Source organism: Moschus berezovskii, chromosome 23 (genome assembly GCF_049115385.1).
Source record: "Moschus berezovskii isolate FMDL1 chromosome 23, NW_MosBer_1.0, whole genome shotgun sequence".
NCBI lineage: Eukaryota > Metazoa > Chordata > Mammalia > Artiodactyla > Moschidae > Moschus > Moschus berezovskii.
The window spans coordinates 25846783-25862257 of NC_142482.1; the positions used below are offsets into that span (position 1 = coordinate 25846783).

Consider the following 15475-nt stretch of genomic DNA (forward strand, 5'->3'; position numbering starts at 1 on the left):
TGAATAAAAAATGAATTCAGTTCAGTTCAGTCGCTCAGTCATGTCCGACTCTTTGTGACCCCATGAATCACAGCACACCAGGCCTCCCTATCCATCACCAACTCCCGGAGTTCACTCAAACTCATGTCCATCGAGTCGGTGATGCCATCCAGCCATCTCATCCTCTGTCGTCCCCTTCTCCTCCCACCCCCAATCCTTCCCAGCATCAGAGTCTTTTCCAGTGAGTCAACTCGTCGCATGAGGTGGCCAAAGTATTGGAGTTTCAGCTTTAGCATCAGTCCTTCCAATGAACACCCAGGATTAATCTCCTTTAGAATGGACTGGCTGGATCTCCTTGCAGTCCAATGGACTCTCAAGAGTCTTCTCCAACACCACAGTTCAAAAGCATCAATTCTTTGGCGATCAGCTTTCTTCACAGTCCAACTCTCACATCCATACATGACCACTGGAAAAACCACTGCCTTGACTAGACAGACCTTTGTCGGCAAAGTAATGTCTCTGCTTTTTAATATGCCATCTAGGTTGGTCATAACTTTCCTTCCAAGGAGTAAGCGTCTTTTAATTTCCTGGCTGTAATCAGCATCTGCAGTGATTTTGGAGCCCCCCAAAATAAAGTCTGACACTGTTTCCACTGTTTCCCCATCTATTTCCCATGAAGTGATGGGACCAGATGCCATGATCTTTGTTTTCTGAATGTTGAGCTTTAAGCCAACTCTTTCACTCTCCTCTTTCAATTTCATCAAGAGGCTCTTTAGTTCCTCTTCACTTTCTGCCATAAGGGTGGTGTCATCTGCATATCTGAGGTTATTGATATTTCTCCCAGCAATCTTGATTCCAGCTTGTGCTTCTTCCAGCCCAGCGTTCCTCATGAGGTACTCTGCATAGAAGTTAAAAAATGAATTCAGTTCAGTTCAGTTCAGTCGCTCAGTCATGTCCGACTCTCCGCGACCCCATGAATCACAGCACGCCAGGCCTCCCTGTCCATCACCAACTCCCGGAGTACACTCAAACTCATGTCCACAGAGTCGGTGATGCCATCCAGCCATCTCATTCTCCATCGTCCCCTTCTCCTCCCGCCCCCAACCTTTCCCAGCATCAGAGTCTTTTGCAGTGAGTCAACTCGTCGCATGAGGTGGCCAAAGTATTGCAGTTTCAGCTTTAGCATCAGTCCCTTCAATGAACATCCAGGATTGATCTCCTTTAGAATGGACTGGTTGGATCTCCTTGCAGTATAAGGGACTCTCAAGAGTCTTCTCCAACACCACAGTTCAAAAGCATCGATTCTTCAGCGATCAGCTTTCTTCACAGTCCAACTCTCACATCCATACATGACCACGGGAAAAACCATTGCCTTGACTAGACGGACCTTGGTTGGCAAAGTAATGTCTCTGCTTTTTAATATACTATCTAGGTTGGTCATAACTTTCCTTCCAAGGAGCAAGTGTCTTTTAATTTCATGGCTGCAATCAGCATCTGCAGTGATTTTGGAGCCCCCCAAAATAAAGTCTGACACTGTTTCCACTGTTTTTCCATCTATTTCCCATGAAGTGATGGGACCAGATGCCCTGATCTTTGTTTTCTGAATGTTGAGCTTCAAGCCAACCTTTTCACTCTCCTCTTTCACTTTCATCAAGAGGCTTTTGAGTTCCTCTTCACTTTCTGCCATAAGGGTAGTGTCATCTGCATATCTGAGGTTATTGATATTTCTCCCAGCAATCTTGATTCCAGCTTGTGCTTCTTCCAGCCCAGCGTTCCTCATGAGGTACTCTGCATATAAGTTAAATAAGCAAGGTGACAATATACAACCTTGACGTACACCTTTTCCTATTTGGAACCAGTCTGTTGTTCCATGTCCAGTTCTAACTGTTGCTTCCTGACCTGCATACAGGTTTCTCAAGAGGCAGGTCAGGTGGTCTGGGATTCCTATCTCTTTCAGAATGAATTACTAATACCTAAATATCAATGAGTCTCAGACATTCTGTTAAGTGAAAGAAACCAGACCCCAGAGAGAGCACACAGCATCATTTGTTCAAGAATAAGTTCAAGAATAGCCAAATTCGGGACTTCCCTGTTGGTCTGGTGGTTAAGACTCTGCACTTCCATTGCAGGTTCAATCCCTGATCTGGGAACTAAGATCCTACATGCTGTGTAGCATGGCCAAAAAAAATAGCTAAATTTGATCTAAGGTGATAGAATTCAGTTGAGAGGCTATCCTGGAGGAAGAGGTGGCTCTGCTTATTAAAGAAGCACAAGGGAACTTTGCAGGGGATGAGAATTTTCTGCGTCTTACCTGGATGGCTCAATTAGTGGATCTGTTGTTCAGTCACTAAGTCGTGTTCGACTCTTTGCAACCCCGTGGACTGCAGCATGCCAGTCTTCCTTGCCCTTCACTGTCTCCTGGAGTTTGTTCAAACTCATGTCCATTGAGTCATTGATGCCATCCAACCATCTCATCCTCTATTGCCCCCTTCTCCTTCTGCCCTCAATCTTTCCCAGCATCAGGGTCTTTTCTAATGAATCCACTCTTCACATTAGGTGGCCAAGAATTAGAGCTTCAGCATCAGTCCTTCCAATGAATATTCAGGGTTGATTTGCTTTAAGATTGACTGATTTGATCTCCTACTGTCCATGGGACTCTCAAGATAGTTTTATCAAAATTCATTGAGTTGTACATTTAAAATGGATGCATTTTATTTTATGTAAATTATACCTCAATAAATTGATGGAGAAGACTCTTGAGAGTCTCTTGGACTGCACGGAGATTCAACCAGTCCATCCTAAAGGAAATCAGTCCTGAATATTCATTGGAAGGACTGATGCTGAAGCTGAAACTCCAATACTTTGGCCACCTGATGTGAAGAACTGACTAATTTGAAAATGCTGATGCTGATGCTGGGAAAGATTGAAGGTGGGAGGAGAAGGAGATGACAGAGGATGAGATGGTTGGATGGCATCATTGATTCAATGGACATGAGTTTGAGTAAACCCCAGGAGTTGGTGACAGGGAGGCCTGGTGTGCTACAGTCCACAGAGTTGCAAAGAGTCAGACACGATTGAGCAACTGAACCGAACTGAAATTGATGGTAAATAATCTGCCTGCAATATAAAGACGGTAAAGAATCTGCCTGCAATGCAGGAGGCCTGGGTTCGATCCCTGCATTGGGAAGATCCCCTGGTGAAGGGAACGGTTATCCACTCCAGTATTCTTTCCTAGAGAATTCCATGGACAGAGGAGCCTGGCGGGCTACAGTCCATGGGTTGCAAGGAGTCAGACATGACTAAGCTACTCTCACATACCTCAATCACGTTGATTTAAACAGAAAAAGCTCATTGAGCTTACACTTAAGAACAGTGTATGTAAGTTTACCGTATGTAAGTTATAGCTCACTTTTAAAAAGTGAAAAAGAAAAAGAAGGAAGGAAGTCTGGAGCTGGGTGTCCTGAATCCCTTGGAGCTGCTGAAACATGAACCACCGACATGAGGATGCGCCTCTCTCACAGAGTTGGGGGGGCCCTCCTCATCTGAGCCTTGTCAGTATGGGGGGGTTTCCATTGGCTGCACCCCCGTGACAGCCTCTCACCAATTTCCTGACTTTCAACTCCCCTTTGTAGCTCCTCAAGTTCATCCCGGAGAAGAGTGACGTTGACCTCCTAGAGGAGCACAAACATGAGATCGAGCGGATGGCCCGCGCGGACCGCTTCCTCTATGAGATGAGCCGGTCAGAGCAGCCAGCATGGCAGGAGGCAGCGGGGGTGGGCAGGCCGAGCGTGGGGGGCTGGAGCTGGCCAGGACGGGGGCTGCCTCACCATGCAGTTCGCCCCGTTCACAGGATCGACCACTACCAGCAGCGGCTGCAGGCTCTTTTCTTCAAGAAGAAGTTCCAGGAGCGGCTGGCTGAGGCCAAACCCAAAGTGGAAGGTATGGCCCAGGGCTGGGGAGCAAGCCTGGGGGATGGGGGGTGGGAATCAATGGACAGGCACAGAGGGAAACTCCTTCTTTATTCTTGATTCACCCCCAAAACCAAGGACAGGATGTGAATATATGCCTTTTGTAAATGTGGCACTTGTGTATATGAGCACCCATGCCAGCCACGCACCCTGTTCCCTGTGGCTCAGCATGCAGGCTCTTGAGGCCAGGGACCTGCTCATATCTGCCCCGGCCTGGGACGGAAATGCTGAAAAAATGATGATAATAGTAAGCAACTAGCACCCTTCTTGGCATGGACTAATCCATCGTTACCCTGCTTGGGAGAGGTCCGAGGTGCAGAGAAGACCTCCAGACACGTTATTTGAAGTGTGAGCTACTCAGAAAGTTTGGAACTTGGGTGAGGTGATCCCCAGAGGCATCTGATTTTCCAGGATGGCGAACCCCTCCCACCTATTTCAGGTGGAAACTTTGTAATTAGACAAGAACCACGGGTCAAGCACCGTGTGAAACACGGCTGTGGATGGTCTCTGGGGGCCCTTCTCTCACCTCTCAGATGGATCTGTGCAAGTGGCCCGAGGCTGTGTTACTGCTGGTGTTGGTGGAGCCGGGATTGGAATGCAGATGTCATTCTTCAGAATCCAGTCCTTCCCTCTTGTCCTATCCCAGAGGGCATGTGGAACTGCCTGGGGAAGGCAGAGGATGGAGAGGCAGGGAGCTGGGGGGAGGGCAGTTGGTTAGGAGGGTGGGCAGCCATGAGGACCCCAGAGGGAGAAGCAGGACAGGCTGTGGGCCCCTCTGTGGCAAGAATAGGCTGAGCAGAGTGGAGACAGCCTGTGTCCTGGATGCTGGGGGGGCAGACTCAGGGCAGAGCAGAGCACGGGCCCCCTCTGCTGGACACCAGGCTGGCCCGCACGCCCTGGGAGGCCAGGTCCGGAGAATGGTCCTTCCTGGAGTTTGATGAGCTGCTCCGGGGGGACTCTGGAGGGTCATATGGGGCATTACAGAGCTCAGGGCTGACATTTTCTGTAGTCTGGACACACACTTACTTGTGCACACATACAGTAAGGGGTCTGCAGGCTGTGTGATCACAGAGAACATGTCTGAGCGGGAAGCAGAGGGTTGAGCAGTGGCACTGCAGGGCTGTGGGCTGGAGGCGTCTCCTGCCCTGCTGAGGGGCAAGTCCTTACTTTTGTTCTGCTGCTGACTGCCTCTGGGGCATGAGACAGGGACACGGGGGTTCAGCCCAAGACGTGTGCTCAACTATTTGTGTGTCTTGGATCAGCGGAGCGATTGTGAGCAATGGCCTGCAGTTTGGTGCTGTGGAACTAGTTTAGCCACTGGGTAGATTTAATCTCAGATAATTCTGTTCCCAGGAGCTCACTCCTAAACTCCCCCTAAGAAACATTCCTGGGAAAGCTAAGATTTTTGCCTGTCTCAGCTGGTTGATGATCTGTTAACTCTCCTCCCTAGCACCCATCCATCCATCCCCAGGCAGGGCTTTTGGGTCAATTTGCCAAAAGTCAATTCATCAAATCTGACAAATTTACCAATTCTCCTATGAATATATTCATGAACATAGTCTTCTTGTATATATTCTTCTTATAAATACGTTCATTGCTGAATATACCAAATTCACCGATTCTCATTATGAACATATTTACTGAGTATAGTCAAGATGAATATGACTTCACATGGAAATATATTCTTATGAATATATGCATGAATACATTATTCTTATATCTAAAATGTCTGCATTGCATATGGCAGTTTTTCCATTTATACTGATTCCCTTTGAATTCTTGTCATTTTCTGTTTTGTCAACATTTTAGCATTTTTAGGATGCCTCGGCAGATTTTTCAAATAGCATATCAATCTAAGAAAAACTACCCCAACGAATATATGTTGCCAGAAACTTCCCAGGTGGCACTAGTGGTAAAGAACCCGCCTGCCAAGGCAGGAGACATAAGAGATGCAGGTTCGGTCCCTGGGTTGGGAAGATCCCCTGGAGAAGGGCATGGCAACACACTCCAGCATTCTTGCCTGGAGACTCTTACGGACAGAGGAGCCTGGCAGGCTACACTTCATAGGGTCACACAGAGTCGGACACAACTGAAGGAACTTAGCACTCATGTGTGCACTGAAACTCATTACTGAAATGTGCACTTTGAAAAGCACACAAATCCTAGGAGTCCTAACTGATGAACCACCCCAGAGCAAATTCACCTGTGTGAGCCTATGCTGGTCTCTTGTTCCGCATTATGACTGTAAGGAACAGTGGGCTGTTCATTTTCAGTGCTGCATTTTATTCCATTGCATGAATATATCGTAATGTACTTAACTAATCTAGATGTAAATGACTAGGAACCACTCAATTACCTTTCAAGAGTAATGCCACTGTTAGGTGGCATATGTTTGAGTTTAGAAGCCACTGACCAACCTTACTTCTCGTTTTTTTCTACAGCTTTTTGGCAGTTACTTACTTTAACTGCTCTTGAAGAGTTTTACATACTTTTAGTTAAATGGCTCTCATTTTATCTTCATAGCAGCATCTTAAGGAATGTTCAGTTTGGCAGAGGCCAAAATCATAATACAATGGCTTGGTCTTCTTATCACATTTAATAATCCAAAATCATATTCTTTAATCAGTAGCCAAATTTTCAGTGTGGGATTTGTGTCCCAATTCTGCATACCCACCATAAATACAGAATTGCTGAGGGAAGGGCCAAATCAGCCTATCAGAATGAAATACTGAAGTTTTGGTGATGGGTTAGCCTTGATTGTATTTATAGCAAAGGTATCATTTAAGGCATTATAGAAATTTTTAAATGCTCTAAAGGGTGACGAGTTGACTCACTGGAAAAGACTCTGATGCTGGGAAAGGTTGGGGGCGGGAGGAGAAGGAGACGACAGAGAATGAGATGGCTGGATGGCATCACCGACTCTGTGGACATGAGTTTGAGTGAACTCCGGGAGTTGGTGATGGACAGGGAGGCCTGGCGTGCTGTGATTCATGGGGTCGCGGAGAGTCGGACACGACTGAGCGATTGAACTGAACTGAACTGAAAGGTTAGAGAACATTTTTAAATGCTATTCAACAGTCTGTCACGTAACCTATTTAATCAAATCTAAGACACCATCAACTGCAAAGCGTAACATTATAGAAGGAAAAATATGAGACTATTGCAAATGATGTTTTAATTTGACAGGGATTTTTTTCCTTTCCAAAAAAATCAACAAAATACAGCACTTCAAAAGAGGCAGAAATAGTCCCATAGTATGTAACATGCTGAAGTTAAACATTTTAATCACTAGGTTTATAAAAGTAAAGGACTTCCTTGGTGGCTCAGATAGTAAAAAAGAATCTGCCTACAATGCAGGAGACCCAGGTTACATCCCTGGTTGGGAAGTTCCCCGGGGGAAGGGAATGGCTACCCACGCCAGGATTCTTGCCTGGAAAATCCCATGGACAGAGGAGCCTGGTGGGCTACAGTCCAAAGCGTCACTGAGCAACTAACACTTTCACTTTAGAAAAGTAAAAGTATATATTTTGATTTAGCCATAGGAGAAAACAGTAATCTTTATATGAAAGGAAAGATATGTTCTCAACTCTAGTCTTAGGAAATGTTGGCACATTTTGAGAAAGGGTTATGTGGTTGAATTGGCTTTTGGCGAGTTTGTCGGCTTCACTCTGGAGGCAGGCAGGTGTGGAGAAGAGCGTCCTCTGGGACATGGGGATAGCCTCTGCCCCTCTGAAGTTGACACTTGAGGACTCCTTTTCTGGACTCTGTGGTGGCATCATCCGAGGGTCCAAGAGCCCCGGCGTGTGCAGGGCTCACCTGTCCCTCCTCCCCCAGCCATCCTGCTGGCCTCCCGGGAGCTGATCCGCAGCAAGCGTCTAGCGCGGATGCTGGAGGTGGTCCTGGCCATCGGCAACTTCATGAACAAAGGGCAGCGTGGGGGCGCCTACGGGTTCCGGGTGGCCAGCCTCAACAAGATCGCTGACACCAAGTCCAGCATCGACAGGTGGGACCTTCCGGCTCGTGTAGTCTCTCTCTCACCCCGCCCTGGCCTCTCCCTTCTTCCCTCTCCTGTGCGTGTGTGCTGTTGCTTCGGTCGTGCCCAGTTCTTTGCGACCCTTGGAGTGCAGCCCACCAGGCTCCTCTGTCCGTGGGATTCTCCAGGCAAGAATACTGGAGCGGGCTGCCATTTCCTTCTCTAGGGATCTTCCCAAACTGGGGATCGAACTTGCGTCTGCCTGTGTCTCCTGCATTGCAGGTGGATTCTTTTGGGAAGCCTTCCCAAATAGGTCACAGCTTTCCCCTAACACCTCAGCTTAATTTCTGCCAGACCCTTGTTCCCAATTCTCTTGGCCCTTGACCCTGACCTGACTTTCACCCACAGAAACATCTCCCTGCTCCATTACCTGATCATGATCCTGGAGAAGCACTTCCCTGACATCCTGAACATGCCCTCTGAGCTGCAGCATCTTCCAGAAGCCGCCAAAGTCAAGTGAGGGGACCCCCTGAGGCTTCCTTTTCCCTGTGATCACGTACTCTCTCTTGTCTAAATTTCCTCCTTCGGGGCTACTCTGGGCTGACTAGGAATGGACAGTGTCTCGGGGTTTGCTCTGGGAGAGCCCAACAAAAGACGCTAGTAGTTGTCCTTTGGTCGCTAGGTCGTGTCCGCCTCTTGCGACCCCATGGACAGTAGCCTGCCAGGCTCCTCTGTCCATGGGATTCTCCAGGCAAGAATACTGGAGTGGGTTGCCATTTCCTTCTCCAGAACAAAAGACACTATTTTCTCTCAAATCCTCATTTCAGAGATTCTCCCAGGATACACAGTGGGGAGTGGGGAAGGGAGCCAGGGATGGGAAGAATGGCAACAACGGGAGTGTTGTTAAGTCAGTTACCACTGCAGGCAATCAGAGTTTAATCCTGCCTGCAGAGTGTGGGCGACAGCATGGGACACTCACTCTGCTTATCCCCCTAAACTGCAAAGGAGGTGAACATCATCTCCTGTTGGTCCCTGGCTGAGGAGTTTTGGGAGGGCAATGACTCTGTGCCACCCCTCAGTGGTTGGAAGTCAGGGCTGTGCACTGGGATGGATGGTCCAAGGAGATATTGGGTGGGGGCACCAAGGCCATCTGCTACAGGCAAGAAGTCAGTCCTAAACATATACAGGCTGAAGCATCTCCAAGAGACGCACAGTCAGAGCTCAGAGGGGAGATGATTTGCCAGGGCCACATGTTAGTAGCAAAAGCAGAGCTGGAACCCAGGTCCACTGAGTCCCAAGGCCATTGGGGTTGACACTGCCCTAAACTAACCCCAGCTCCTCTCTCTCCTTTTGTCCCCTCCCCACCCCCACCCCCAGCCTGGCAGAGCTGGAGAAGGAGGTGGGCAACCTCAGGAGGGGCCTCAGAGCAGTCGAGGTGGTGAGTACATCGTCTCTGCCCGCCTGGGTTTGAAGGGATGCTGCCTGGGTTGGAGGCTGCCGGTCACTGGGCCAGAGGGTGGAACCCCAGGTGCAGATCCCGTTGGAGGCATCTCTGTGACCCAAAACTCCTGACGGGACTGATGGAACAGCTGGCACAATGGACACAGCCTCCAGCACAGAGTGGGACCTCAGGAAAGGATAGCTAAATTATTCAAGGCTTAGATTTAGCCTCCTGAATAGGGGACATCCATCCAAGACAGTGCAACCTGCCACCATAGAGGGGAGGGGAATGAATAGTAAATTAGCCACATGTTGAGGGATGGGGGACACATGTACAGCCATGGCTGATTCATGTCAATGTATGGCAGAAACCACTGCAATATTGTGAAGTAATTAGCCTCCAATTAAATAAATTTAAAAAGAAAGATTCAGATGGATGGGAAAGAGGATATGCACGCCTTGGAAATGGCACAGGGCACATAGCACCCAGTATGACACTGGGGACCACTGTCCTTTATGCTGGTGACCCAGATCTCTGGTCTGTCCTGTTCCTGCTCTAAGGGCTTCTGAGATGATATTCTATCTCTGGCACCCAGTATGGGGATGGCCCCTATACCTAGAAACTGGAGTGCCTTCTCCTCTTCACTGTGTGGGGGTCGGTGGGCAGCTAAGGGAGTAACGGTTTAGAGAAAGAAGTAAGAGAAAGAAGCTTTTGTTGCCATTATGGTGGCAGGAGGGGGCACACTCCTTTAATTTATAGCTCTTTAAAGCACCACCCGAAATGTGGTCCATGGACCAGCAGCATCATCGCATGGAGATTTGGAAATGCATCTCACAGCTTAATCTGCACATGAATTGCCTGAGGGTCTTATTACAATGCGGATTCTAATTCTGAGTGAGCCCGAGAACCTATTTCATAGAAAACTTCATGGTGCAGGTCCCTGGACCTAGAGAAAGATGGCAGTGGGGATGAGGGAAGGACCGAGGGAGGTGGACTGGCTGATAGCTCACAATCTTTGCCACCCCTGGAATTGGAGGCTCGGGGTGTTCCTCATTCCTAAAGGTTGAAAGCCCTGCAGCTGGCAAGAAGGGTGGGAGACGGCGTGAGCTGGGATTCCTGACTCTCGTCCTGGCACAGGTCTGACCAGCACTTGGCTCTCCCTCCTCAGGAGCTGGAATATCAGAAACGGCAGGTGCGGGATCCAAATGACAAGTTTGTCCCAGTCATGAGCGACTTCATCACGGTCTCCAGCTTCAGCTTCTCAGAGCTGGAGGACCAGCTCAGTGAAGCCAGGGCCAAGGTAAGGGGGCCCCAAGCCCACAGGCTGACCCCACCCCAACTCCTCTCCATCTGTGCCACTCCCACCACAGAGGGCCTGGAGGGACACACCCACAGGCACAGAGCTTTGAGGAGAAACCCTGTCCTCACTCCTGCAAGAAAAGCAACTCTGTTGTAAGACTTACCATCTGCGACCAGTGTCAGGCACCTTGTTGAGTGTTTCCACCAGCTGCCCCACCACCCACCTTATGGGCCTGTTGAAGGGATGTTGTCCTATTGGACAGATGTGTGAGATCCGGCGGGGTTAAGTAACTTGCCCAAGGTTGCCCAGGTGTGCTCGGCAGAGTTGGGTTGAGAAGCCTGACTCCGGAGCCCAGCTTAGCTCTCAGTTGTTCTGCCTCTCCCGCAGGCATGCCCCTGCACCCCTGCTGCGAGTCTTATTGAGATGTGGGTCCCCATTCAAGGTCTGGGGTGGGGCCGAAGATTCAGTCTTCTAACCAGCTTCTGGGAGATGCCTGAGCTGCCAGTCCAAGGAGCACGCTTAGGAGTCGTGAGGGCTGTCTTAGAGGGTTTTCGGCAGGTTGAATTAGAGACGTAGCTGTCAGTAAACAGTGCCGGGCACATGGCTAGCGCTCTACATCACTAACTCATTTAACTCCCCCAACATCATGAAGTAGTCCTGTTATCCCCATTTTACAGATGAGGAAACTGAGGCACAGAGTGGTTAAACAACTAGCCCAATAACTAGATGATCTGACAGCCTTTGGGGTTCTAACCAGGCAGGTCCTGGCGTGTGGATGTGCTTCCCTAGCTCTGTAGCTCCTGATCCTGTACCTACACCCTAACGGACCCAGAAGTGGCTTGGGTCCCTCACCTCTGGCAGGTGTCAAGCCTTTCCTTCAGCCTCTCCCTTACCCCGGACGACAGTGGGGGATCGCTCCTCTCTAGTCCTGCCCCCTCAAGCCTAAGGTCCTCACCTGGATGAGCTCTGCTCTGGCTGGAACCCACCTGCCCACGGGGCTCAGGAGGGGGACTCTCCATCAACCCTTCTCTCCCAACAGTTCTCCAAGGCCCTGACACACTTTGGGGAGCAGGACAGCAAGATGCAGCCGGACGAGTTCTTCGGCATCTTTGACACCTTCCTGCAGGCCTTCTCGGAGGCCAGGCAGGACTTGGAGGCCATGCGCCGCAGGAAAGAGGAGGAGGAGCGGAGGGCGCGCATGGAGGCCATGGTAAGGGTGCCGCCGGGGCTGGGTGTGTGCCTGCCGAGAGCGGGCCGAGCCGGGCGCGGGGGAGCGCGCGCTGGGAGGGGGAGGCCCGGGCGGCCTGGGGGCCAGCGGGCAGACGGGCAGACGCAGCCCAGGCGTCAGTCACCCCGCGGCTGCCAGCCCCTCAGCTTCCCTCCTCGCCTCGCCCTCCCCACCCCCAGCTGAAGGAGCAGCGGGAACGCGAGCGGTGGCAGCGGCAGCGGAAGGCGCACGCCGGCAGCGCGCTGGAGGAAGGCGGCGAGTTTGACGACCTGGTGTCGGCCCTGCGCTCCGGAGAAGTTTTCGACAAGGACTTGTGCAAACTCAAACGCAGCCGCAAGCGATCAGGGAGCCAGGCCCTGGAAGCCACCCGGGAGCGGGCGATAAACAGGCTAAATTATTGACCTGAGGACTGGCCGGCGGCAGCGGGAGACGGGGGCGAGTGGAGGAGGCGCCAGTGATACTTAACACGACTTGGTGCTGGGCGCCCAGCCCTGGCGGGGTCCTGGGGGCAGGGCTGTGTGGCAGGACCCCGGTGTCTCCCCACCTGAAGGGGCTCCCCTCATCTCCACTTCCCCTTATTCTCCCTGACCCCAGCCCCAGGGGTCACTCTCCCGAGGCTGACTTGGACATTCCTGGCCAGCCCTGGCTGAAGCGGCCCTGTTCCCCACCCTGCAGCATGGGCACCTGTGTGTTGGCACAGAGCTGTTCCTGATCTAGCCTGGAGAGAGGTCCACAGACCATGTCAAGATTTCCCATGCCGTGGGGAGTTAACAGTGGGGTGGGGGCACCCAGGCCCCCATGTCTCAAGAGTAGACTTAATGGAACATTGATCTGGGGTGAAGTAGCCTATCAAATGGAAGAGGCATTAGAGATGCCAGCTATATGTTCCAGAAAAAAAAAATGCTGGGAGGATGCTGCGGGGACCAAGTTATCACGACAGGGTGGCAGTGCCCATTTCCTGTATCACAAGTCTGCTGGCCCCTCTCTGGCATGTCATAAGTCTCTTCCCCTTCCCTCCTGCGATCTCATCTACTAATCCAGAATTTCAAAACTCACCTTTGGGTTCCCATGACCGTGGCTCACTATCAGGTATTTGATGGATCTGGTAAGGGTTCAACAAAGACCCCATTCATCACCACACCTTGGATGCTAGGCACAGGGATCCTGGAACAGAATTCTCTTTCCCTACCTGGACCTGGTAGACCCTGACCGTTGTCATGGAGACAGTGACCTCACATGTTGGCTGGGGGTTCCAGAGGCCAGCGCTTGAATGGCTAGGTTTACCCTAGAGCTCCCTGGGTCACCCACGTCACTCAGAGCCCATACTTCTCTTAACATCTGCAGTGAGCTGCTCTGTTCAGCCTGCACGGGGCTGCTTTAAAGTGCCTGTATCTGGCTGAGGTTGGCCCTGGGGCATCGGTTCCTGAGAGGGTCCCAAGGGCAAGAGCTTCCCCTCTGCCACCTCTAAGAGGGTAAGAGGGTGCCCCCCCATCAGCGGCATTCAGACAGGGGGCAGCGCAGAGCAAGGCAGAAGCCGGGGAGTACACTGCCCAGGGGAGCCAATGGTGGAAAGCTGAGGGGGTCCCACTCGCCCATCTCGGTGCCTGATTGGTTTGCCCGACTTCCAGGGGGCCCGTCCTGGTTCTCCTGTCCACTGTCACCTTCATTCTGTCCATCTAGAACTGTCCTCGTGGGGCAGGATGATGACTGGTATCTATAGTTTTCTCTCGTAAAAGGACAGAGGGTAAGCCCAACTCAAGCAAGGTTCATACTTCTAATACATTTCCCATCTCCTAGGATTAACTCCTCATCCCCAGTGTCAGAGACCTGCCTGACCCTCCCCCCCCCACCTCCCCCATCAACAGGCTCCCTGCCCTTCTGTCCTGCCCTCCCCTTTCTGATTCTCACCTCTGACCTCCTCCAGCTCAGGGTTATTGCCAGTGGACAGACTGGTGGGCTGGGGCCCACCCTTCAGCTGCCTTTTCTGGGGGTGGAACCAGAGTAGCTGCGGGGTGGGGGAGAAACACAGGGTTGGTGAGCCCAGCACGTGTGTTGGTTCGAGGGGGAGGGACTGGAGTAAGTGTGAGTGTGACGGGGACAGGTGTGAAAAGGCCACTGGAGTCCGTGTGAGGGCCAGGGGAAGGCCTCCAGGAAGACTGGCCGCAGAGCAATGTGGCACCCACGAGCCCCCGCTGTTAAGAAGCTGGCACTGGGATGATGGGAAGGTTATGGTGGGGCCTCTTAAGGCCCTCCCTGAGACTGGCCAGGCCAGAGTCTGCCTCACCCATGGGGGCAGGGAGGCCTCCCCTCCTATGCAGCAGGCCTGTCCAGATCCCAGCGTTCCCACCCGCCATGGAAGACGAGATACGCACCAGGAAAAGGAGGGATGACGGAAGCGTTTGGCAAGACACGTTGGGAGTCACTGAAAAAGCACAGTTTGGTTTAACTGTTTACAGAGGACACGTATATTGTTCCAGGGCTCAGGCGTCTCACCTCTAAAGGTTTTGCCTTCTCTATTTATTATTTTCTAGATCTGGCCAGTGGCTCTGACACCAGATGCTGCTGTAGCCAGATGGCCAACAGTGCCTTGGACCGTGGACCATCGTGGCCGACTCAGCAAGAAGGGCAGGTGCCTTAGAGACAGAGTTGGTTCTCGATACACTACCTGTTTACGCCTGTCACATCTGTTCCTCGGTCATTCCCCCATGCCCTTCCCGCCCCCCCACACCTGCCACCTATGGGTTAATTTCTCTAGCTGTCTTATGTTGTGTCCAGTGTAAAATGCCAGTTAACCTGATGCAACCTGTCCCTTTCCCAGCAGCAGCACCCACCGCCCACCCTTTCCTCCCAGTGATGGAAGTAGGGTGTGTTTAGGGCGGCAGGAGAAAATTCTCCAGGTGGATGGGGAAGGGTCTGATACAGGCTTCACCCTCCCACTTTGCACCCACTGAGGGGGGTGGGGGCGTGACCATCTCTCCCACCTCCACACCAAGGCTGTTCTCACCAGCTCTTTCAGACGACAGATGAGGCTAATGTACAAAATCTGCAGTGTCCTTTTTGCCTGCACCTTTTTTTTTTATAAGAATATATTGTAATACTAAAAGATATTAAATCCGTACCACCCTCACCTAGCCTGCCTTGAAATCTGTGTCTCCTTCCCAGGTTGGGGATGTGAGGCATGCTGGGGATGGGGCAGAGCCTGTGGGGTGTTGGGACCAGATCCTACCAGCACTGGGAACACCGACTGTTACAGCCTCAGGGATTCCACAAGCCAGTTCACGTCATATGGTATCTTGAAATCAGCCAAGGTGGGAGGACTTGGAAAAGAAAAGGGCAGGTTCCACGGTCTAAGAGCCGGTTTACCAGTAGACCTGGGTGTAGGGCAGATGGAAGGCAGGTAGGGTGTGGTGAGAGGGTCGAGAGAACCCAGCGGGTGCGTCATGTTTTGGAGGGGTGTGAAAACCAGGAGCCTAACTGCACCCCCGACCTCTATCGGCGACGGGAGGCACTTTGGATGCCTCCAGCTGACGGTGCCACGGGAGACGCTGCACCTCTGTGCTCCCCCAGGGAGGACATCATGTTCTCT

General features: G+C 51.4%; 1 protein-coding gene across 5 annotated transcripts in view; it reads left to right on the forward strand.

Moving 5' to 3' along the window:
* DAAM2 (dishevelled associated activator of morphogenesis 2) overlaps nucleotides 1-15474 on the forward strand; it is a 130726-nt gene extending 115252 nt beyond the window's left edge. For all 5 annotated transcript variants that reach the window (XM_055405843.2, XM_088831397.1, XM_088831398.1 and 2 more), the window contains 8 exons: nucleotides 3612-3718; nucleotides 3830-3918; nucleotides 7782-7950; nucleotides 8329-8436; nucleotides 9298-9358; nucleotides 10530-10661; nucleotides 11701-11871; nucleotides 12069-15474. In XM_055405843.2, coding sequence (XP_055261818.2) covers nucleotides 3612-3718; nucleotides 3830-3918; nucleotides 7782-7950; nucleotides 8329-8436; nucleotides 9298-9358; nucleotides 10530-10661; nucleotides 11701-11871; nucleotides 12069-12290 — 1059 coding nt within the window. In that variant the 3' untranslated portion in view covers nucleotides 12291-15474. The remainder of the gene's footprint in view (nucleotides 1-3611; nucleotides 3719-3829; nucleotides 3919-7781; nucleotides 7951-8328; nucleotides 8437-9297; nucleotides 9359-10529; nucleotides 10662-11700; nucleotides 11872-12068) is intronic.
* Nucleotide 15475: the final 1 nt, after the last annotated feature.